The 25,639-nt window shown below is 32.1% G+C and overlaps 1 protein-coding gene across 1 annotated transcript in view; it reads right to left on the bottom strand.

The window, feature by feature from the left end:
- Positions 1–25,639, bottom strand: part of LOC132756062 (rho guanine nucleotide exchange factor 18-like) — a gene marked incomplete at its 5' end in the record, with an annotated part of 64,013 nt that overhangs the window by 16,917 nt on the left and 21,457 nt on the right. Inside the window, 12 exon segments of the mRNA XM_060747037.1 lie at positions 745–862; positions 1,227–1,349; positions 1,589–1,768; positions 2,270–2,322; positions 7,977–8,117; positions 8,784–8,833; positions 10,040–10,105; positions 15,963–16,082; positions 17,032–17,081; positions 19,409–19,441; positions 19,987–20,105; positions 22,464–22,539. Coding sequence (XP_060603020.1) covers positions 745–862; positions 1,227–1,349; positions 1,589–1,768; positions 2,270–2,322; positions 7,977–8,117; positions 8,784–8,833; positions 10,040–10,105; positions 15,963–16,082; positions 17,032–17,081; positions 19,409–19,441; positions 19,987–20,105; positions 22,464–22,539 — 1,129 coding nt within the window.

The raw sequence follows: 25,639 nt of genomic DNA, 5'->3' as shown, positions 1-25,639 counted from the left end.
TGTTCATTTAAAAATTTTAACCATTTACCCAGTAGTTTCTTTAGGCGGAGTGTTATGCCATTGGCAAAAAACAGAAACGCAACAATTCACCAATGTATCCATACATCACAGTTTATATTCTATATTAATGTAAGTATTACTGTATGTATCATGGTATTTTTATTGTTTCAAACAACACACATTCTAATAAAGGATGTGATGATAACAGTATAATGTACATACTCACATTTGTACTCCTAATATTTATCATGTACATGAATATGAGTGTTAACATGAATATTCTACTATAAATACACTAGTATTTATACTCCAAATCTGCTAAATACATTATTAAGTCAAAATTACTTAATTTCCTTAATTAAGCCAATATATTTTACAAGTGGGAGTTATTATCTTGGATAATTTTGAAACCTTTTTGAAAATGCAAATGTCCAACTTAATTGTTTCCATAAAAGTGATATTGTTAAAACAAAATGGTGAATCAAAGTCTTATATGTGAAGGAAAAACTCAGGCGCCTGATTTTCTCATTGCTTGTTACAGTTTAAGGTAAAAGCAAACCCAGGGGTAGAACCATTAGTATTGTTGATATCTGAGTAAAGGGTCCTCATATGCTAGAATTCAACATTCCTTACAGGATACAATGTCACAGCAGTCAAGGGGCAAGTTATGCTAAGTTAGAAACCTTAATTACGTGGCCATGGAAACCTGTACCTCGTCTGTAGTTAATGTAAATAGAGTCTCACCTTTAGTACTTTTAATAACAGCTTCAATGAGAGTTGGATATTTTGTAGGTCTCTGGGTTATTAACAAAATAAAATCGGGAATCTCTCGTTTTTTACACAAAGGATGCTGGCTTCTACTCTGAAAACAACAATAACAACTACATTTTTAAAAGGAATATTTGTGTAAAAGCACACAACATATATAGACAAAGATGAGGAGAGTTCAGCCTTCTTTGTAAATGTAATACAGAAACACAGGCTGTGACAACATACTCATATCACAGCAATATATTTTAGAATAAAATTCATTTTTAGAGAAAACTTTAGTAATGAACAAATATCTTTAAACATTTTATTCATTAGTTGATCACTTAATTGTTTTAAGTTCTCAACAAAAAAGGCAACAAATGGACTAAAAGTTTGCAAAAATATCAAATTCATTATTTTATTATTTTTTATCTCTGTCAATACAATGAAAAGATTACACAAACAAGTTGACATACCCTAATAAACAATTGAAACTTTTTCTTCTCCATTAGGTCTTTGTACAGTTGAACAGATTCAAGATGGCCACTACAGAAAACTCCATAAGATGCCTTCATACGATTCGCTGAATCACCAGAAAACTGTAAAATACAACTCAAAAATAAACATCTTTTTTGGGGGGATTTATTTGTGAAAAAAAAAATGTCTGTTGGTTTTGCAACAAAATATGACATTACACAGCAAATATCAGTCCAATAAAATAAAATAATAATCAATATAGGCTTAAACTTAACACAGCCCATTTTCAGACCAATAATATGATGCTAAGACATTACATAGCAAACATCAGTCAAATATAAAATTAGGTTTGGAACAATACCTGTTCTTTTAATGCAGGCCCAATTTCCTCTACAAGGCGATCCGGTCGTCTGTTTTGTAAATCTTGTAATTGATGATAAAAGTTCATATGCACAAAAATGAGATCATCTAACTGTGGGAAAAGGTTATCTACCAATCTTCTTGTCACTCCTAACTCACGTAACATTCCATCTCGATAAAACTGAAAAGTATAAACCATGTCATAGATTAAACTATTTACTGTGCCACCACAACAAATTTTGTTGTGTTTTTGTTTGGTTTTATGTAACACATTATATATAACATATTATGCCTATACAGTTAACAGTCCAATGGTGATTTTCTATATAAAGGTGAATTATTTCAGACACCAATCAGCACAAAAACATGTAAGCTTGACCATGAACAAACAGGAATGCTATGTACATCAACATTTGAGTTAGAAGATTTTTGTTTACAAGCATGACAATTACTGTACATTTACTATTTCAACGTCTTGTACTACAGCTTGTATAATAAATTTTCATCATTCTCAATAATGGTAGCAACAAATTGCCTTAAACATGCAGTCTGATTAAGCTGTGTCATATTATTAAATTTGTTTGGGTGTTGTTTTTTTTTTTGCTTTTTTGTGTGTAACTTTTGATCTTGAAAATTCGTGTGAGAATTAAAAACAAAACAATGACAAAAAAACTGCACTTACAATCTGTAATGTTTTTAATCTTTTACAATAATGTCTCTCAGTCTGTATCAACTCTGAAATGATAACAAGAAAATACAAATTTCACTATAGTCAACGCATCACATCTGTATTACGCCACTAAACTACCATAGAAATGTTTATATAGAGAAAAGTGATAAACAGTGCATGCAGTTGTTTTTGGTGATCAGATACCGGCAAGACCTTACAGAGTATAATGACGTAATGACAGATTTAGGGATAAAACACATAGACATATTACAGAGTATAATATACACAAAAATATATGATCTTTAATTGATCTTAATTGTAATATACTCTAAATCAATATTCCTGTAGTTACAGAATGTTTCCTACACTAATTATTCCTAAAATATTCACATACATGTACTACATTCCTTTTCACTTGGTGCCTGACATATTATGTACATACCCTTATTTACATACTATATCTATCTTAATGTTCATTTATACCTTAATATATAAAGATATACTACTGGCATGCGAGCAGTTCCCGTACAGAAGCAGTACCCGTATTTTTCATTTAAACGCTTGATTTTTACATGCATTCTTCAAAAATTCATTTCAAATCAAGCAGATACATAAACGAGACAAAATCTAAGTGTCAGTTCGGCAGTACGTATAAAAAGTCTCATTTTAAATCACTTTCACCTGTGCGTTGTCAAACGTGACCTTGTTTTATCTGGGGGAATTCCGTCCTTGCGCGCATGCGCAAACATACACGTGAGGCATGTTAAAGGGTTTTCCACTAATACCACCTGTTTACAGATAAGAAGGCAATGTGATGAAAACTTGTTTAATTATCAGAATTTTGACCAATATTACTATATAAAATAATTTTATGGCTTTGATGCGTAAAATATCATGCATACAAGCATGCCATCGCATGTGAATGCGTTGGAGGTAACGGTACCGGGTAATAGATACACGCGTTTAGTTTACTTTCTATTTTCTGAATTACATCTATTTATCTCTTAGAAAATGGTCTGTTCAACAATTATAAATGAAAAATAGGTCCGATATAATACAAGAGCTGTCGGTAGGACAGCAACGCTCGACTATTCTTAGTGCTTGATAGTAAAAAAAATGCTTGATAGAGTTACCTCCTCCTGTTTACAGGTTGGGGTCATGATGGTGAACAAGTGTGCAAAGTTTCAAAGCCATATGTCAATGGACTTTGAAAATATTTGAACTATTACAAAAACTTTAACATAAATTCTAAGTCGAAAAAGGGGCATAATTCTGTCAAAATGCTTGATAGTGTTACCTCCTCCTGTTTCCAGGTTGGGGTCATGATGGTGAACAAGTGTGCAAAGTTTCAAAGCCATATGTCAATGGACTTTGAAAATATTTGAACTATTACAAAAACTTTAACGTAAATTCTAAGTCGAAAAAGGGGCATAATTCTGTCAAAATGCTTGATAGAGTTACCTCCTCTTGTCTACAGGTTGGAGTCATGATGGTGAACAAGTGTGCAAAGTTTCAAAGCCATATGTCAATGGACTTTGAAAATATTTGAACTATTACAAAAACTTTTACGTAAATTCTAAGTCGAAAAAGGGGCATAATTCTGTCAAAATGCTTGATAGAGTTACCTCCTCCTGTTTACAGGTTGGGGTCATGATGTTGAACAAGTGTGCAAAGTTTCAAAGCCATATGTCAATGGACTTTGAAAATATTTGAACTATTACAAAAACTTTAACGTAAATTCTAAGTCGAACAAGAGCACCGCTAGGCGGAGCATTATATGCCCGAAAGTATTTTTTTTCTTAGTAAGGATGACCTTAACCATTGACCTTTTGACCCCAAAATCAATAGGGGTCTTCTACCCAATATGGACAATCATCCTATGAAGTTTGAACATTGTGGGCCAAATGGAACTTAACATATGCTCCGGCAACTGTTTTCAGTATCAAGGTAATAGTGACCTTCACCTTTGACCTTTTGACCCCAAAATCAACACGGGTCTTCTACCCAATATGGACAATCATCCTATGAAGTTTGAACATTGTGGGTCAAATGGAACTTAAGTTATGCGTGGAAACATATTTTTCAGTATCAATGTAATAGTGACCTTCACCTTTGACATTGTGACCCCAAAATCAATAGGGGTCTTCTACCCAATATGGACAATCATCCTATGAAGTTTGAACATTGTGGGTCGAATGGAACTTAAGTTATGCTCTGGAAACTGTTTTCAGTTATAAGGTAATAGTGACCTTGACCTTTGACCTTTTGTCCCCAAAATCAATAGGGGTCTTCTACCCAATATGGACAATCATCCTATGTAGTTTGAACATTGTGGGCCAATTGGAACTTAAGTTATGCTCCGGAAACTGTTTTCAGTATCAAGATCATAGTGACCTTGACCTTTGACCTTGTGACCCCAAAATTAATAGGGGTCTTCTTCCCAATATGGACAATCATCCTATGAAGTTTGAACATTGTGGGTCGAATGGAACTTAAGTTATGCTCTGGAAACTGTTTTCAGTTATAAGGTAATAGTGACCTTGACCTTTGACCTTTTGACCCCAAAATCAATAGGGGTCTTCTACCCAATATGGACAATCATCCTATGTAGTTTGAACATTGTGGGCCAATTGGAACTTAAGTTATGCTCCGGAAACTGTTTTCAGTATCAAGGTCATAGTGACCTTGACCTTGACCTTGTGACCTTTGACCTTGTGACCCCAAAATCAATAGGGGTCTTCTTCCCAATATGGACAATCATCCTATGAAGTTTGAACATTGTGGGTCGAATGGAACTTAAGTTATGCTCTGGAAACTGTTTTCAGTTATAAGGTAATAGTGACCTTGACGTTTGACCTTTTGACCCCAAAATCAATAGGGGTCTTCTACCCAATATGGACAATCATCCTATGAAGTTTGAACATTGTGGGCCAATTGGAACTTAAGTTATGCTCCGGAAACTGTTTTCAGTATCAAGGTCATAGTGACCTTGACCTTTGACCTTGTGACCCCAAAATCAATAGGGGTCTTCTTCCCAATATGGACAATCATCCTATGAAGTTTGAACACTTTGGGTCGAATGGAACTTAAGTTATGCTCCGGAAACCGTTTTCAGTTTTAAGGTAATAGTGACCTTGACCTTTGACCTTTTGACCCCAAAATCAATAGGGGTCTTCTACCCAATATGGACAATCATCCTATGAAGTTTGAACATTGTGGGCCAATTGGAACTTAAGTTATGCTCCGGAAACTGTTTTCAGTATCAAGGTCATAGTGACCTTGACCTTTGACCTTGTGACCCCAAAATCAAAAGGGGTCTTCTTCCCAATATGGACAATCATCCTATGAAGTTTGAACATTGTGGGTCGAATGGAACTTAAGTTATGCTCCGGAAACCGTTTTCAGTTTTAAGGTAATAGTGACTTTGACCTTTTGACCCCAAAATCAATAGGGGTCTTCTACCCAATATGGACAATCATCCTATGAAGTTTTAACATTGTGGGCCAAATGGAACTTAAGTTATGCTCCGGAAACCAAATTGCTAACGGACGGACGTACGGACGGACGGACGGACAGACAGACAGACGGACGCCAGGGGGTATAACATAATATGCCCTTTCGGGCATATAAAAAGGGGCATAATTCTGTCAAAATGCTTGATACAGTTACCTCCTCTTGTCTACAGGTTGGGGTCATGATGGTGAACAAGTGTGCAAAGTTTCAAAGCCATATGTCAATGGACTTTGAAAATATTTGAACTATTACAAAAACTTTAACGTAAATTCTAAGTCGAAAAAGGGGCATAAATCTGTCAAAATGCTTGATAGAGTTACCTCCTCCTGTCTACAGGTTGGGGACATGATGGTGAACAAGTGTGCAAAGTTTCAAAGCCATATGTCTATGGACTTTGAAAGTATTTGAACTATTACAAAAACTTTAACATAAGTGGTTACGCCGACGCCGACGCTCGGTGACTGCAATAGCTCTACTTATTCTTATCGAATAGTCGAGCTAAAAATTGTATAATTATAATGGGTTAAATTTTATGTACGGGAACTACTTCTCTTCATACAAAATAATGGATAATTTGGGTACCCCATATGAGGCCTCATAAGTAAGGGTTATTCAATGTTTAGAACATGATGGAATTTCCATGATTTGTGTGACGAGCCGAATATTGATGTGAAACATTCAAATTTTGGTGAGTGAGCGTAATAAACAAGAGCTGTCGGTAGGACAGCATGCTCGACTATTCTTAGTGCTTGATAGTAAAAAAAATGCCTGATACAGTTACCTCCTCCTGTTTACAGGTTGGGGTCATGATGGTGAACAAGTGTGCAAAGTTTCAAAGCCATATGTCAATGGACTTTGAAAATATTTGAACTATTACAAAAACTTTAACGTAAATTCTAAGTCGAAAAAGGGGCATAATTCTGTCAAAATGCTTGATAGAGTTACCTCCTCCTGTTTACAGGTTGGGGTCATGATGTTGAACAAGTGTGCAAAGTTTCAAAGCCATATGTCAATGGACTTTGAAAATATTTGAACTATTACAAAAACTTTAACGTAAATTCTAAGTCGAAAAAGGGGCATTATTCTGTCAAAATGCTTGATAGAGTTACCTCCTGCTGTCTACAGGTTGGGGTCATGATGTTGAACAAGTGTGCAAAGTTTCAAAGCCATATGTCTATGGACTTTGAAAATATTTGAACTATTACAAAAACTTTAACGGAAATTCTAAGTTGAAAAAGGGGCATAATTCTGTCAAAATGCTTGATAGAGTTACCCCCTCCTGTCTACAGGTTGGGGTCATGATGGTGAACAAGTGTGCAAAGTTTCAAAGCCATATGTCAATGGACTTTGAAAATATTTGAACTATTACAAAAACTTTAACGTAAATTCTAAGTCGAAAAAGGGGCATAATTCTGTCAAAATACTTGATAGAGTTACCTCCTCCTGTCTACAGGTTGGGGTCATGATGGTGAACAAGTGTGCAAAGTTTCAAAGCCATATGTCAATGGACTTTGAAAATATTTGAACTATTACAAAAACTTTAACGTAAATTCTAAGTCGAAAAAGGGGCATAATTCTGTCAAAATGCTTGATAGAGTTACCTCCTCCTGTCTACGGGTTGGGGTCATGATGGTGAACAAGTGTGCAAAGTTTCAAAGCCATATGTCAATGGACTTTGAAAATATTTGAACTATTACAAAAACTTTAACATAAGTGGTTACGCCGACGCCGACGCTCGGGTGACTGCAATAGCTCTACTTATTCTTATCGAATAGTCGAGCTAAAAATAATGATTAAGTAACTACGATTTTTGTACGGAAACTGCTCGCATGCCAGTATGCTCATCTTTGAGTAAACTGTTTTTAATGTAGAAATTCATTGAAATCTATAAAATTCTTACTGAAATTGTCTTATTGAAATAAAAGAATGTATAAACTATGTTCGGGAATCTGCGTTCTGTTCTTAAAAATAAAAGTTTTAAGTTTTTTAAATGACACTATATATTCATACTGTGTCCACTTATAGTGTGTAGGATTTAAGCATAACATATCTACTTTGTGTGAAGTCAAAACATGTTTATTTCATATCTACAAAAAGACTGTGTAGAAATTATCAGTATTTTATAATACCAAATTTGAGCACAGTGTATCTTTATATTATTTCATGTTAAAGGGTCCTATTGTTTATATTAATATATGTGTAATACCCCATATAGTATCCTGACGTTTGATATCTTTGGGGTTCATTTTCTTTAAGACTTTTTTATCAACAGTTTCACTCCATGTTTCTGGCTCATCAATGTCGAGACTTCCTAATTCAACATCGTCATATCTCACTTCTTGTACACCTACAAATAAACAATTCTTTATATCATTGTAATTCTTTATTCTACCTACAAATAAACAATTCTTTATTATAATTGTAATTCTTTACTCTACCTGAAGTCTTTCCTTATAACCAGTCTATGACACTGGCCTAGAAATTATCATTTGTGTGGAAAAAAATACAGACAACTTTAGATGAGGAACATCTAAGCATTAATTTGATGATTTGGTTTTACATTGTACCAACACAGTATAGGTCATATGGTGATATTCAAGCTTTACTGGTGGAGGAAGATCTCAGATGCACCTCTGTACATTATTTTAGGCACAAATGGGCACACAAGTAGAACCACCGATGTTCTGTAAGCTAGCTGGATAGTTTTCTCACAAGTAGAACACAACAACGCTTGCAGGGCTTGAACATACAGTAGCAAGAGGCAAACAGTTTAAAGTCAACATCTTTAAACATTTGAACACGGACACTCCTTCTTCGTACAATGTCACTAATAAAATTTTGAAGAAATTTATCAAAAAGGCTGAGTATAATAGCAATTTTAATAAATATGATTTATGGAGAAAATTAAGTGTTTTCTTGGGAAAACAATTTAACATTTTATTGGAAATGTTTCTTGTTTATAAAAGGGAGACAATCTAATATTTAGTAAAATAATATCAATGTAATAACTTACTGTCTACTTCATCCAGAGATTCTATAGAATGAGACATTGTCTCTGTGATACTGAAATAAAAATAACATTAATATCAGTGCAAACATTCAACAGAAACCTTTTCCTTTTAAATCAGTTAATATAAGGGGAGGGAAAAAAGTATTCGTTTCTAGTCATTTTTTTTTAATTTTTAGAAGCAATTTTCAGAATTTTATATAAAAAACTTTGAAAATAGCAAAAAGAAAGGCTTTATGCTGGTATATGACCAAGACAAAGATAAACTTTAACAGGGATTGCAAGGATAATGTAACAATAAATTTCAGCAAGACTGGATTTTTAAATATTGTAGACATGATTACATTGTAGTACTGATTAATAGTGTAGGCCCTATTTTCATACTTAGTTCAGAATATGTTATATATCTAATGTCTTTTGGCTATCTGTTTCTTACCTTTCCTCTAATCATATTGCATGGTTTAACTTAAAGCTACATTAAATGAATTTCTTAAAAACAGATATAGCGACATTTCATTAGTAAATTTGGTTTCATATCGACTCCAGATTGTATTATGGTGTCAAGGCAACCAAAATGAGTTTTATAAGCATAAACATCTGCGACCTCATTGTGGCGAAATCGGAATTTGCATGAGAAACTCCGCCTTCGGGTCATTCGTACATCAATATTAAATCAACATGGTAATAAGTAGCAGTTCTAATATAACGGTATATTTACGCATTGCAACGGTTGTTTTCATACAAATTTAATATTTTTATGAGATGATTACTCTTTCCTGAACGCCATGCCAAGTGCACCGTGAAGCTAAAACGGTTAAAGTGTGTATGCACATGAAAATCTCGTATTTGTTGTGCTCTGTATAGCAACTATAACACTGTGACGTAGCACATACATGAACTAATTATAGTCTTCATTTGCATGTTAAAATTCGTATACGAACTTTAGTGTTACCGTGGGGTTTTCCGTTTTAAATCGTAATTTATGAACAATATTTGATGAGATTTACAACAATACTGTTAAAAAGGTTAATAAAACTGTAGAATGATTGGTTATTAGGCCGACGGCAAAATATGTTTACATATTTATTTAATGTAACTTTAATGTTTATATATGACATTGATTCCTGACAGTAGACCCTAATATCCCTAGATGGATAAACAGTCCACAATACTTGCTCATTCTTTAAAATTTAGATATTTCAGTATGCCAGCATGATTTAGGATGATACAAAAGAGAACATAATTATGATATTTATATTTACTTTGACTGTCCAAGGTCCAGCCTTGAGACATTATCTTGCTCCCTGTCATCTTCAGCTATAGGATGACTGAAATAATAAAATACCATAATTATATAACACACAAATATATTACCATGCTCAATATCTTTAATGGGCTTGTCTGTCTTTCAATCTCTTCAAGATCATCAGTTGTGGGAAATTTTTTACCGACATAACTGTGACCGGTGCAGACCATGATCTGATGGCAAGGATGTGCTTGCTCATTATGGTCTGCACTGGTCACATGGGCAGATAATGTAGTTTCCAGCAGAGCAAATATATATACTGAAGCTTGGTGTGTCAGTCTGGACACTGTTGCAAACCTATGCACAAGATTATTTAAGATCAAAATCATTTCAAATCTGTTAGAAATATTTATGGGCCTTAAAATATGAACCAAAACAAATATGCACATAGCTCAGCTCCTGCATATGAAAATAGCAGAATAAACACAGCTATTGCATGAAAAAGATTGAGGCATATTTTAACAAATAATGTAAAGTAAGTCTTGGAACTGAACATTACCTATCTGTAAAGTTATGTATACTTATAAAAACAAACTTTAACATTTGCTAATAAAACAAGGCATCATATAAATATCTCATTTTTAATGTTACATGTTCATGGTTATAAACCTTCTTGTGTAATATTTTAATTTGACAAAAAATATACAGTAGCACTTGAAGTCTAAAATCTTTATAACATACATTGTGCATCTACACTGGAATTTGACTAAAATTACACAGAAAATGTTTAGATCCACAAAAAGGGGTTTCTATAATAAAATATAAAAGTTACTTAAGATAAAATAATAAGGTTAAAATATGTGTTAATTTCTTATACCGAAAATGAAGCTGTACCAACAAAATTTTAAAAGTGTAAAACCTCTTTATTTCCATGCAGAATAAAACCTCTTTTATTTTCATAAAGAATAGAACAAACTGTCAAATGTAAGCCCAAACAGATTGGGCTGGGATAGTTGGAGAAATGAGCAATGTTTTTATGTTTTTTTCCTATTCTAAAACAGTATGGCTTATACTGGGGAACTGATAATCTAAAGTTAAAATTAACCTGTACATTAATTAAGTCATTTATGAAACTATTAATGTATATTTTTCTTCAGTAACTAAGAAGTTACAAGTACCCCTACAATTATAGAAAGAAAATCTAAAATTAGCTGAATAATCACAGTTTTCTCAAGTGATACAATATACAATCTTAGCATTATATGGAAATCAACCCATGGCGCTATTATTTTGCCTCCGTCTTTAGCATAAAAAACTTTAGCATGATTATGTAAGCAACTACAAAAATAGTTCATGCAAAGCCTAGAAAGCTTGTAAGCTTACTCCTTCTGGTTTTAAAACCCCAAAAAACGATCTCAATACCCAAACCCTTTTTTTAGCAATTTTCAAACTTCTAATCTCTAACTACCCAAAAATAATAAAAAATGTTTTTAAAACCCAAAAAAAAATTAAATGAAACCATAATTTTTATTGCAAATCTGTACTCTGGGGAAACTACAGGTTGTACTCTGGGGAAACTACAGGTATGCAGCTTTTAAAATACAAGCAATAATTCTATAAATATCTTTCTAAATTGGCTCTTAACAATGTTCTTAATAATTTTAATCATGCTAAATTGCTTTCGGAATAAATATGAAAAAGAAAACAATATATGAGCAACAATTTTGACAATTATTCATGCTTTTCGCCAAGCATTCAAGTCTTATCATATCCATGCATCTTTTGATTTTCAACTTTTTTGACTTTTTCGATTTTCAGAACATTTTTTTTTTTTAATGAAAAATAACAGTGAATATTATTTGAACATCTATTTCTTAGGACAAAAACAGTAATTTTACTATGATATTGACCAGTTCTTTTTCCACAAAAACTTTTGTCTTAACCAATCAGGGAGTGGCATTTGAATGCTCTATATAGATTATATAATAAACCATTATGGTTCATCATAAAGATTATCATATACAATGAACAAGTCAAGTTAATGTGTCTATATCCTGGCATTTATAATCTCAATATAACATTGTGTACCAGATATAATCAAACAATTATACCAAATAAAAGTGGACGCCTTGGTAATTTTTGCAAAAAGAATATACACAATGATATATAAAAGGGATAAATATATATTATGCATTTTTGGTTTATAATAACAGCAGCAGAGGCTTACACTCCAATAAATGAACATCATTCTTTAAAAAGGACATGCAAAAAAAAGAAGCTATGTGCATGCATAATGAAAATTGAAATGCAGTCCACAAATTATCAAGTGAATGGAGTGTACATAATGAATGAAAGCATGCTCCGAATCATAATAATTATATTTTCTATTTCATAAAACAAGTACAGTTTAACTATGGCTGGTATACAAACACATGCATTATTGCATCAGCTTCGAAATAAGTTGTCAAAATTAACTTCTTATATACTTTGACCATTTCATTTGCACATTTTTTTAAAGCAAATTCTAATAACAAAGAACTCAATTTAAGCCGACAATATTAAGACTGAGACTGCTTTGGCTGCATGGCTTGCCAGGCTGGCTTAACATTACTCATTAAGGCTGCGCAAGCTGCTAATACACGCATGATGTAAAGGCACATTGCATTGTAACAACAGTTTGCCACTTAACTATTGCTTCATCATCTTTATACAGTTACAACAATTTTGCACCAAGCTTATGATTTGATGAACTATGTTCAGCAGTGAAATGTATAAGCTTAAAAGTTTAATTGCACAAGGCACAAACAAGCATCTCTAGCCTATTTTCTGTTGCATGTAAGCACTAACATTCATTGAGATTCTATGTATTGTTTACATTTGCTATCCTTTGAAACCTAAGAAAATCCTGTTTCAAGCATTTAAGATTATTCTTGCCAGTTAAGTGTATTTTATTCTACAGGATTGAATATGACACCATAACCTGCAGCTAGTGACAACATATAAATGCTACCCTTTTTCTCAACATGTGCTTATTAATGTCTTAATGGTGATAATATGAGGACAATACAAAAAATTTATACAATACTAACATAATTATTAGCAATATCTAACAAAAATATTTTATACAGACATCTACAAAACCCTGTAAAAATATTATTAAAATATAAAATAGGAGTAAAATATCTAGCCAGCACCGTCATTTCAATTCAAACAACACCTGATGAGGACATCATAATTACTGTTGCTTTAACCTATACTTTAAAATGCCTCCAAACCAAAACCATTTTGATACAATCATTTAAAACAAACAAACAAAAATAAAAACAAGCCTCAAGTCCAAATAATAAATACTGTATTGCTGAAAACCATTAAGGTTCATTAACAAGTTGATATTCATAAGTGTTTTAAAATAATTACTTAAAATGAATTTACAAAATTTAACGAAAAAGTCATGTCCATTAATTAGCACAAAGTTTGAGGTCATTTCATGTAATGTCCCCGGAAATAACAATACATTCATGTTCCCTATCTAAATTTAACATAATGTCTTCATCAGTATTTATTTGAAAGTGAAATGAATAAAATTTTAAAATGCTGCTAAATCAGCTGTAACTAGTCATGTGACCAGTCATGTGACTTACTCCACAGAAACAGCAGACGCACGACGCCATTGTAAATATGTTCCCATATTTGGACTTGCTAACAAGCTGTTCAAGGGATAAAAATATACAACATATTTTCTGATTATCTCATAAATATTTGCATAAAAACTACAACAATCATCAACTCTTACTATACCGGTTTTATTTAATTTTACCCATGAAATATGGTGCTATATCAGTCAAATATATTTCATATTTTTTTAAAATAAATATGAAATATAAATATGAAAGTGGGCGGAGTCAAAACTCATATTTATTTTATGGGACTTCTTTCGCCGTTTTGTTTGAGAAATCTGATAAATACAAAACAACTTTTTCTTGAATTGTGTTTTGAAAACTATCTAGCATGATAGAAAGTGGTCTAACTAAGAAAATTAATCCGAACACCAATATCTTTAATTCAGTAATTAACGCTGTACAGACGTTTAAAGAGTTGTTTACATGACGTCACAATGTAACGCCAAACAGCGCGTGCTTACGCATTAATTACTGCGCGCTGTACAATTGCAGATGGTAGCAAGCAAAGGGATTCGTTACCATTTTCTTTGATAATGAAATTAAATAAAAAAGTTATTTTTCCGTTTTTCGTGAAATATGGTATATATTTTCACTCAACATGATAAAATGCCACATATTTTCACTCGCCGTACCGGCTCGTGAAAATATGTGGCATTTTATCATGTTTCGTGAAAATATATTCCATATTTCACGCAAACGAAAAAATATCCTCTTAATATTCCTGGGAATTCTGGATATATAGTCACTCATTTAAAGCAATATTCCTTGTCTGTTTATGAAAACAGTAAGAAATGTATGTTCTTGAAAAACAATGAAGTTCACTTTCTCATAGCTCTTAAATATTTCCTTATAATTATTATGTTTGTCATTTGATAAGTCAAGCTGTTATACAAGTTTTTGAAAAACTAACAAAATATACATGTAGCATTAAAATATGATTTATTATACAACTTGCTGACTTTCTGTTTTGTTTTAATATATACATAGCATATATTCAATATTTTTTTTTCTTCAAATTCCAGTATTCCAGCACAAGCAGCAGAAAACTGAGTCTTGTAGCTGTTTTCTGTGTAACATCTCAAGTCATTATTTGGAGAGATATAAAAAAAACTCTTGATTTAATGTAAAATGATGCATTGCCTGGTAACTTGATTAAATAAGAATCAATAATGATACAATCAAATTAAACAAAAATTATCAGATATATGACAATTATATGTCCTATTATATGTATGTACAGATAATGAAATACAATGTACTTGGTGCAAATATTTAATGCATGTTCATTTCTTAAATCATTTCAATTTCACTAAATGTAACAAATAAACGTCCTTATTTTGTTAATATATATTTTGGAACATTAAATCTTCTGATCTCCAAATCAGAAGTATGAATATATAAAAGGAGTTTATTTGTTCATATATGGTTTTGTGCAATACTGTTTATACAAACACACTGTGTAAACAGGAAACATACATACATACAAAATAGCAGATGTGAATTGCTGTGACCTTATACAATAATGAATATTGTGAATTTTGTATGATGAATACAAAGGCCAATTGGATACCAGTCCAGGATAAGAACTCTACCATTGGTCAATTTCAAATCTAAGCTTTCAGAAACCACCAATCAGACACTAAAGATTTGGACTGGTTTCAAGTCTCGTATTTTTGTTATATTTGCAGGGTTATATGACAGTGTTGTAAAAGCTACCCTCAATTTTGTTCAGTCAAATATCAGTTCAATAAATGCAAGTTAAAATAAACCTACCACCTTAAACTTTTATACTGCATCTTATTCACCTTGGATTACATTTAGTGCATGCTAGTCATCACATAACATTGACAGTGAAACCCTTTCAACATACACTCAACCAATAGTAATTTATATTCTAAACTTTTGTTGAATTTCTTAACTTTGGCATCATGGAAAATTCTCTGAAATATCACTTAACCAGTCCTTGGTAAATAAATCATCATTGTGAAGTTTTAATTTAATGAAAACTGCGAAGTCTATCAAACAAGAAAACAAATGACTTTTAACACTAACAAATATTTATGTATCTAAATTTTGTTAAAATTAAAATAATACAGTAATTTTTATAATAAGATATTATATCATTTTCAAGTATTACTTTGATCTCAGAAATCAAGAATCCTAAACAATGCATGGGTTTCACTGCTGGACAAGACTGTACAGAGATATACATGTAGTTAGTACGAGCAAATATCAGAGCACGCGTTGTGAGAGACATACTTATTGTTCTTGCCGTCTGCTGAACTTGCTACAGCAGACTCAGAAGCTGATGATGATATTGTAGCAATAGGATTTGGAGATTTAGGCCGATCCTGAACATGAGTTGTGTCTATTACAATCCTATAGATCAATCCAATAGTTAAATATATTTCTATTTATAGTTACAAAAAGAAAATACAATTCTATTTATAGTAACACAGTTTTTATGTCTAGATAATTAAATTTTAACATAACATACCCATATCTATACTTTACATGACAACAGAAATAATGAATAAATTCAAGCACAGAAAGCAATATACTGCAATTTTTAACAGCACAAAATAAAGCTAAGTTCCAGAAATAATAACTAGAAATGATTTTGACAGCTCAAAACTTGTAAGGGGCAAAAGGAACACCTTTATTTACTGACCAAGTAACATTTCTAACATTACATTGTCTCTTGACAATGGAATCTGTGATATATTTGAATGGGAATTATGCATGATAAAAGAGCACAAATCTCCAAGCAGACAAGCTTTATATTGTGTTCAAACAATACGTAAAATAAATGAATGAAACTAAAGTTTCCTTCATGTGTCAAACTGTGTGCATTTTCACTGAACAGTGTTGGTGATATATGCCAAAAAGAATGTTTTAGGGTAACATGTATTTATTCTTTCCTTCATATTTTGAAATTTATCTACAGGCTGCAAGCATGCATACATTCTTTAACAACATGCTATTCTAAAAGCATCTTGAAACAAAATATGTAATAACCAGCATTTGACTTATTACACAGTAAAATGTGTGAAACAAAAAACAAACATTAAGCATGGACATATCAGCAGAAATCTTTCTTTCTTGTTCAAAGGACTAGTTGTGCTATCAAAGCCTAACACCTATGCTCCGAATTACCCAATTAGATTGTTGAACATTAAGACTGGTTTCTTTATTTCAGCATTTTATCTTATGATCTCTACCACAGGACATTTTTTTTTAAAACAAACCATTCAAAGGGAAGGAAATCACACTTGACAAACCAAATATTTCAATCTATATGACAAAACGTAACAAAATATCAGCTCACCTTGGTGTAGGTAAACTTCTTCTTTGTAATTGTGCTGATGCTGATTGTAACTGAAATATAGAAAAACAACTTTATTATTTACCATACATCTTTATTTGTATTTTAGACAGTCCTAATATTCTAATTTTGGGGTTATTAATTACTCGTTAACAGGCATATAATATTAGCTTTTAGCCTGCTGGCAGTGACTTAATCTGCTCATGTGACCAGTGCAAACCAAGATCAGCAAGCACATCAATGCCTTATGATCATGGTCAGCACTGTTTGCTATTCAGTCAGTACATTTTTTGAAATTTTCCTAAAATTACTATTGTTTTTCTCCAGATTGAAAGATGTACAGGCTTGTTTAATATACATGTATTAAGTATGGTGACAGATTAAAATTGTAAAAAAATGAGCAGACATCTATATACAGTCAGTTCAGACTACACATGGATATGGCAGGTTTCAGTGCAAGCTGTCAGTTTTATACACTACTGACATAAACTTTGCAGTTCTAAAAAGAAAATTTAGCAAAATTATTTCCATTGTACTTTATTCCACTGCCTGACAGATGATTACTTCATTATCAACTAAATAAACCAGAAAGTTAAATTGTAATTCAAAACGGTATGTGAATTGTCAGATAAAACTTAAGTTTAATAATAATAAATTTAAAAAATCCATGCAAGACAAAATATTTCAGACATTTATACATGCAGCTATGTTTATCCACTTGGAATATCAAAGTAGCAAACTCATGCCATAGTTTCTATCATACATGTACATCAAAAAAATCCCTCAGTTTCAGTGAACCAATGTTCACTTTATTTTAATATAAAACTAAAGATTTCTAGTACATACAGATTATAAAATGTAAAATATCATATATGCAGGCTACTCTGAAACATGTCATATAACAATACACTTATAAAAGAGAACACTAAATGTTCAGGATTACAACAAGAGCTTATAATTCCCAGTGTTTGATAGTGAAACATTTCAACCCATTTCCTTCAGTAGTTTGTGAGACACCAACTTGCAAGCAAAAACTTAAAGTGTGACTCTAACGCTGACCCCTGGGTGAAAATAACAGTTCTCCCTATTCTTTAAATACATGTAGTTGGGCTAAAATGCAGTCAAGAGAAAACAACAAGCTGTTTCATAGTACATAGAAAGATAACACATAACAATTAGGTCACATTTATGAATAGAAGGACAAGTACCATCACAAAAACTGTGTATATATAACATGGTGAGGCAATATACAATATGCCATGTAAGTGCATAGTCTGGTAGAACTAAAAATACTTGTACTTAAAGGAACCGGTCTGTGATTAAAACCCTAGCAGAACAATAAACAAACTTTTAGAGATTGCCTAGCTAGCAGAACAATAGACAAACTTTTAGAGATTACCTACCAAAGAGAATAATAGACAAACTTTTAGAGATTACCTACCAAAGAGAATAATAGACAAACTTTTAGAGATTACCTACCAAAGAGAATAATAGACAAACTATGAGTGATTCCAACCAAAAGAAAACAAAAGACATACTGTGAGTGAAACCAAACCACAGTAACCAAAAGAAAATGATAGAGAAACTGTGATACTCCGACCCAAAGAAAGTTACACAAACTAAGACAGATTCCTATCTGGAGAATAGGAAACATAAAACAAGACACTCATCAACAACTAAAGAGTCATTTTATTCTTTAAGTTTTTTATCATATAAGTAGACTTAAAAGATCAGGGAATTAAAGACAAACAAGTTTACATATGAATATCATGCTCAGAAAAAATCATTATGTTAAATCAGTAATAGAGTGGAAATGGGAGATATTTGTTCAGGTCTTTATCAAACCTTGAAATATTTTTTTAATAACACAGCAGCTTGTTAACTTCATGTTTTACAAGCTATTGTTTACAACATAATTATCAACACATAGAGATGACATGTAATATGAAATGTGTTAAAAATTTGTTCTGCAAACAACAATTTTTCAGACAGAAGAGATTTTAAGCAAAGTGTGTTCTTCCTATAACCTGTGTTTGTAAAAATAACACAACCAATCACAACAAAAAAGTAAAAAAAACTCCCTATATGAACAAAATTGTGTACTAATTTTCAAATTATAAAAAAACCCATGCAAACAGACATAAATACATGTACACTAAACTTAACAATATGAACTTTGTGTAACAAAATGTGAAAATAAAAATAAAATGAATCCTCAAATTAAGATGGAAATAAAAATTTACTTGGCAATGCTTTCTGAAACTAAAAGGTGTGACACATTCAAAGAAAATTTTGAGAAAAAAAAGAAGCAGACGACATAACAAAATAGTGATGCACAAACAGAAAACTGAAGAAAAGGTTGATAAAACACATAGCTTACTGCTGATCTCCTCTTTCTCATAATAATTGAGTCCTGATTATAAAAATTACAACAAACATATCATCAATTTGCTATTACAAATCATAATAATACCTGAACATAATATATTTCAATCTAAATTTGCAGATAATGGCTTTTTTTTTCTACTTTGTTTTCAGTTTTAAGTCACATTGGCACTGTAAAGGAGACTTGCATTCTTTGTTGAGGTTGACCTCCAGTGCACCTCAATTTCATTTGCATTCACCAGAGTAGAACAACTGACCTGTAAGCTTGTTACACAGCTTTAATATTCACAGAACAAAACTTACAGTCCCTGATAGGAACCTACAGAAGTAAAGGGAAGTGGTATGATGTCATTAACCAACTCAATATTGTCCTGAATTACCAAACGAATTTGGTCAGACTGCTTGCGAGTGCATATTGGCTGGACCACTATTCTAGTGGCTTAGACACATCATTGTTACTGCTAACACTGGGTAATTCTATTTATTTTAACTGGAAACTAATCTAAGAGAAGCATTTAAACCATTTGTTTAACACTAAAACTGTTTAGATTACATTGCAACCTTAATATTTACCTGTTGAATATCTGGCACTATGGCAGATGGCATGGGTTGTGATGCCGCTCCAATGTACATACTCTGTGCTCGTGTTGTGTTGTCCTTGAATGAATGGCTAGGACGCAGGTTTGGAACACCTATAATTTGGTGAAGAAAAAAAACCCAAATGAATTTGATGAAAGTATCTAAATGTGGAATTGACCAATCAATGAATATGATAAGTTTCAGACAAAATATGTGATGAATTTCACATTTCTTGATTGGTTTCAAGTCAATACATCATAATCAGCAATCTTTGGTACAAAAATACAGCAGACATTTTCACAAAAAATCTTACGATTTATCTTAAGTTTTACACTTACAATAATCGTAAGTTAAATCTTAAGTCATTTTCACAAAGCCACTCGTAAGTTAAAATTTTATCTTAAGATAAAAAATTCACTTACGATAAATCTTACGACAAAAATATCCCTAGCAACGTTCATTTGATAGTGATGTGCATGCTCTATATTTGATTCCGTTTTAAAATCAAGTAATCAAGAGCTTGAAATATCAATTGAACACAATCAAATTTCAATAAGAACAAAAAAATGATTCAAACTGATATAATTTATATCTTGATTGAAGATAATTATATATATCTAAAAGATTCAGAAAGAAGGTCTACTATGTTATTAATAAATAAAAAGGTACCACTAGTACATGCTGGCAATGAAATCGAACTCACCAATTGTACAATTTATAAGTTTTCAATAATACTAGTCTACAGTATAGTTCACATTATTTTAAACTATTCATAACCCTCTCCATCGTGACGTCATCAAGTCATGACGTCACAAATGTATATGTTGAAAAATAATTATACCTCAATTTGTGTTATTTATAGCATACTGTTTGCTTAATATTTAGTTGTCCTCCAATTTTTTGTTTGTTTTTATTCAGTTTAGGTAAGAGATACATGATATTTTACCCTTAAGAGAGAAAAAAATACACTTACGAACGGGGAAGACCTATCGTAAAGTTACGACAGATTTTGCACTTAAGATTTTCTTAAGATTTTTTGTGAAAAGGAGATTTATCGTAAGATTTCTCTTACGACAAAAAATTGTCGTAAGATTTTTTGTGAAAATGTCTGCAGAAACATTGCCATACATAAAATTTCAAGAACAAACCTTTTAAAACCTCATTAGTGACTTTGAAAAGTAGCATGGAGTTAATTCTGCAAAAGCCAATGATTCGTAGGTTGCTTGGGGCTTAGGGAGAGCACTTAGTTACAAGGAAACTGAAAGCAGTTAACTTAAGTCTGATTTTCAACCAATAGGAAATGTTCTCTCATATAATCAAACCTGTCACCACAATGATGGCTAGAATTAACAGCCAAATATAGCAGTTTATTCTTCATCTATTTTAGACAAAAAAAAATCAAAATAAAAGTTGCTTTTGCTCAATAATTAAGGTAATATATGAGATGCATAAAACCTGGTACAATGAAATGACTGTTAATTAGATAATCAGATACGACTGAACTAAATATATGAATCAAGCATGTGATGCAGAATTTCAGTAACTTGTGCAATAATGTTGTAACTTATTCTTTGAAGCATGTGGAGATACAACAGTGTTGTATTGTATCTAAAAGTTCAACTAGAAAGTTGACTCAGCACAACAGATATTCAATTTCAAAGTGCAAATCTTAATATTTATTTTTGATGCTAATTAATTTCTCAATCAATAAGAAATAAATGTCAATTTCAATCCAATTGATTGTCACCATAATGTATAAATTACATTATATAATTATATTAGCCTTTGACTTTCATAACAAAGATCTATATTGCTCACATGAGATCCACTGCTATAAAAGGTCAAAATTCTTCAATGCAGGTCATTGGGAAACACTGGGCATGATCCATAAAAGTTAAGCAATGCAACATGGCAAATATCTAAGCTTAGAAAAAAGATTTAAATGCATTTTCCTATATGAGCCTATGTAAATAAGTATCCCTAAGAGCATGCCCATTGTTCACCATAGGGGCATGACTTTTATAAACGGCTACAACTTAACGTTACATCTAAGATATGTGAGGAGATCTTTTTAAGATTTCATTATCTAAAGCTTATTTTTAGTTCCTGTGATCTTCTTATGGATCAGACTGGAACTACTGGAAGTCATTCCTGTGAAATATTGTCAAAATCTACCATTTTGTTAAGGAAAGATCTTGTTTAACAATATTTAACAGTCATCATGCTATCGCAAAATCTGTCATCTCTGCGCATATTGTACTCAGGTAAGTTATAACAAAGCTCATAACAACAATCACAGTACATGTACTTGCAAATTTCAAACAAACCTGCATTAAAGGGGAATTACTTAAATAATATATTTAACTAAATGTGAAACAAGTCTCAGTCGAACCATGGATGAGTTTTTCTTGTTTTCATTTAAAAAAATTATAAATGGTTGTCTATGACCTAAATGATATAATGTATTATACCTGTGGAGGCATTACTTCTGTCCTGACTACCGGGGACAGCTTCTGATTCTGTACTTGACTGTCTTGGTACTTGACTCTGTAAATAAAAGAATATACTTTTTAAAAATACTTTTACAAGGGATGTTAGTCTTGTAGATACCCTTTTACAAGGGATGTTACTCCTGTACATACTTTTTACAAGGGATGCTTTTATTGTATGTACCTAAATATATAAAGGATGAAACTCGTGGTACAAAACTTTTACAAGAGATCTAACTTTAGTTAATAATCTTTACATCAATATGATCTAACAATAATTATATTCTATATAATTTTTTCACAAGAGATAAAAGAAGTTTTACAAGGGACGTAACTGTTGAACAGATTTTTTATTTTACTTGGAATGTAACATTATTGTACCAATTTTTAACAAGAACTCTAATAATGACATTTCCTCAGACTTTATAAGCAACTACATTTTTCTATTCAACAATAGGATTGTATACATAATAGGCTTTCATGATTTAATATACCCATCCTTTGTTTAGTTAGGCAACAAATCCAACCAGTTCTTGTCTGAATCATAAAGAACCAAACACATGCAAGTACATGTGTAACCAAGACAACAGCTTGCTGAGACATTTTATAACTACTTTCATCAGCATTCTACAAATAAAAGCTAATCTTGCATATTGTTATCACAGATTACAAAATGATTAATCAATGAATCAATAAGACCCCTGCATTTGCTAGCATTATTTTCTAACCAGAGTTATGTCTTCTAAACAATGTGACATCAAACACCAGCAAGTAAAATATTGATGGTTCCAGTCAGCATCTGTTGCAAAAACAACAATTTTCTCTTGACTTAACCAAGTCCATATAATTCTATATTGACCTTGAATTCATACCTCTTCCAAGTTAGTTAGCATATCAACTTTAGATTAATTGATGGAACAGCTGTCAGTATTCTAACTAAGATGTCCTTCACATTTAGTCAACAATACATGTAACAGTAATAAAAGTGCAAACATGTGAAAACTTGTTCTGGTTTCATGTGTGAAACTTTTTCATTTTTACTTAGTCAAAGTCATAACACTAAAATTGAGCTACCAACATTATTGATTTTGTTCAAAGAGGACAGGGGTGCATGCTGACCTGGCTCTCTATACCTCTGGCATGGGCTTGTCTATATATGTCATACCTTTTACAATCAAAATGTTAAACAGGTATAACATATCATGACGATTTCTTGACAATTGTTCAAATGCATGAAATACTGAGAATGAAAATTTAAAACAAAGAAATTTATAAATAGATGTTATCTGGAACTCAGCAAATGTGGGTTTTTTCTGTATAATCCCAGGGTAAAAACAAACTGTAACCATTTCTGCTTCATGGTGCTCATCCATTCATAACAGAGTAATCAAGATTATGCTTATTTATAATCAATATATTTACCAAGCTTTTGTTTCTACCCTTGGATTAGATGGAAAAGAAAAACAACACTTGTTGAGTTCCCATATTTGTAATAGAATCTCTTAACAATTTCAATCTCAATGTAACATGGTTACACCCATTATGATGATGAATACTAATGACAATGATGATGATACTTTTTGTGATTATGATGATGGTGTAATGATGACATATTAAGATGACTGTAAAAATTGGTGTAAAAACAAAAAAACAAGATTGCATTTGAGAAAAATGCTATGCCACCGCATTAATACAACACTAAATAGTAGTGTTGGAACAGATTTTTTTTTTGTTTCTATACAATTTTGAAGATTGTCATAATGCATAGATCCCTGACCTATCTTATTCTTATTATCAGATTAGTGGTTAAATCTGTTGTTAACTCAATAAAAGATCAGAGTAAGAATATATCAATGCACTCGAGTCTAGTGAATTTGGTGGTGAAGGTCATATTTCACACAGCCTAAATTTCATGACTACATCAAAGAACAGTAAGACACTTTGTCAAAATCTAGATCAGCTGAAATCAAAGTTCACTTTACGTCTTAATCTGTGCACATGGTTCAAATTTCATAGCTGTACATCAAAGGACAAGAAAGTAGGTCACATCATCAAAATCTAGGTCACCTTATATCAAAATTCAATTTAACAGCTAAAACTGTGCACATGGTCAAAATTTCATTGCTGTACATCAAAGGACAAGAAAGTAGGTCACTGTCCCATTGGGCAAGGCAAAATTTTGGACCCAAGGGCTTCATTCAAAACAATCTTGATACAGGTCCACCGAACAACATTTCAAGTCAAATATCTAAGCTGTAGCTTTCTTCCATTCAGAAAACATTTGTTTTATTTTCTGTTTTTACTATGTGTACATAATGAGAATCACTGCCCCCGGGCAGGGCCAATTTTGACACCAGGGGAATAATTTGAACAACTTTGGAAGAGGACCTATAGATGATATTATATAGCAAACATCGAAGCTCTATGCCTTGTACCTTCAGATAAAAATATATTTTTTATTTTTTTTACTATATATATATATATGTATATATATATATACATATAAGGAAAGCCTATGGCCCCCTGGGCGGGGCTAATTTTGACACTAGAGGCAAAATTTTAACAACTTTGGTAGAGTTCCTATAGATGATATCATTTAAAATATTTAAGCTCTAATAAGAACAATAAGATTTTTTACTATAAGTATATATTGAAGATACATATAAGGAAAACTAATGACCCCCGGCGGGCCGATTTTGACCCCAGGGCTATAATTTGAATAGTCTGGGTAGAGGTCTACCAGACAATGCCTTCTGCAAAATACCTAAGCTCTAGGCCTTTTGGGTCTTTGGAAGAAGGTATTTTAAGTTTTTACTATATGTACATATAGTGAAAAGCAATGACCCCGGGGCGGGGCCGATTTTGACCCCAGGGCTATAATTTGAACAATCTTGGTAGAGGTCTACTAGACAATGCTTTATGCAAAAAATCTAAGCTCTAGGCCTTTTCGGTCTTTACAAGAAGGTATTTTAAGTTTTTACTATATGTACATATAGTGAAAATCAATGACCCCCGGGGCGGGGCCGATTTTGACCCCAGGGCTATAATTTAAACAATCTTGGTAGAGGTCTACCAGACAATGCCTTATGCAAAATATCTAAGCTCTAGGCCTTTTGGGTCTTTACAAGAAGATTTTTTTAATTTATTCTTATAATTCC

Source organism: Ruditapes philippinarum, unplaced genomic scaffold (assembly GCF_026571515.1).
Source record: "Ruditapes philippinarum isolate M1 unplaced genomic scaffold, ASM2657151v2 ctg2653_1_1_1_1, whole genome shotgun sequence".
NCBI classification, from domain to species: Eukaryota; Metazoa; Mollusca; class Bivalvia; order Venerida; family Veneridae; genus Ruditapes; species Ruditapes philippinarum.
Note: the sequence above shows the minus strand (reverse complement) of the source record. Positions and strands in the feature narration are given on the sequence as shown.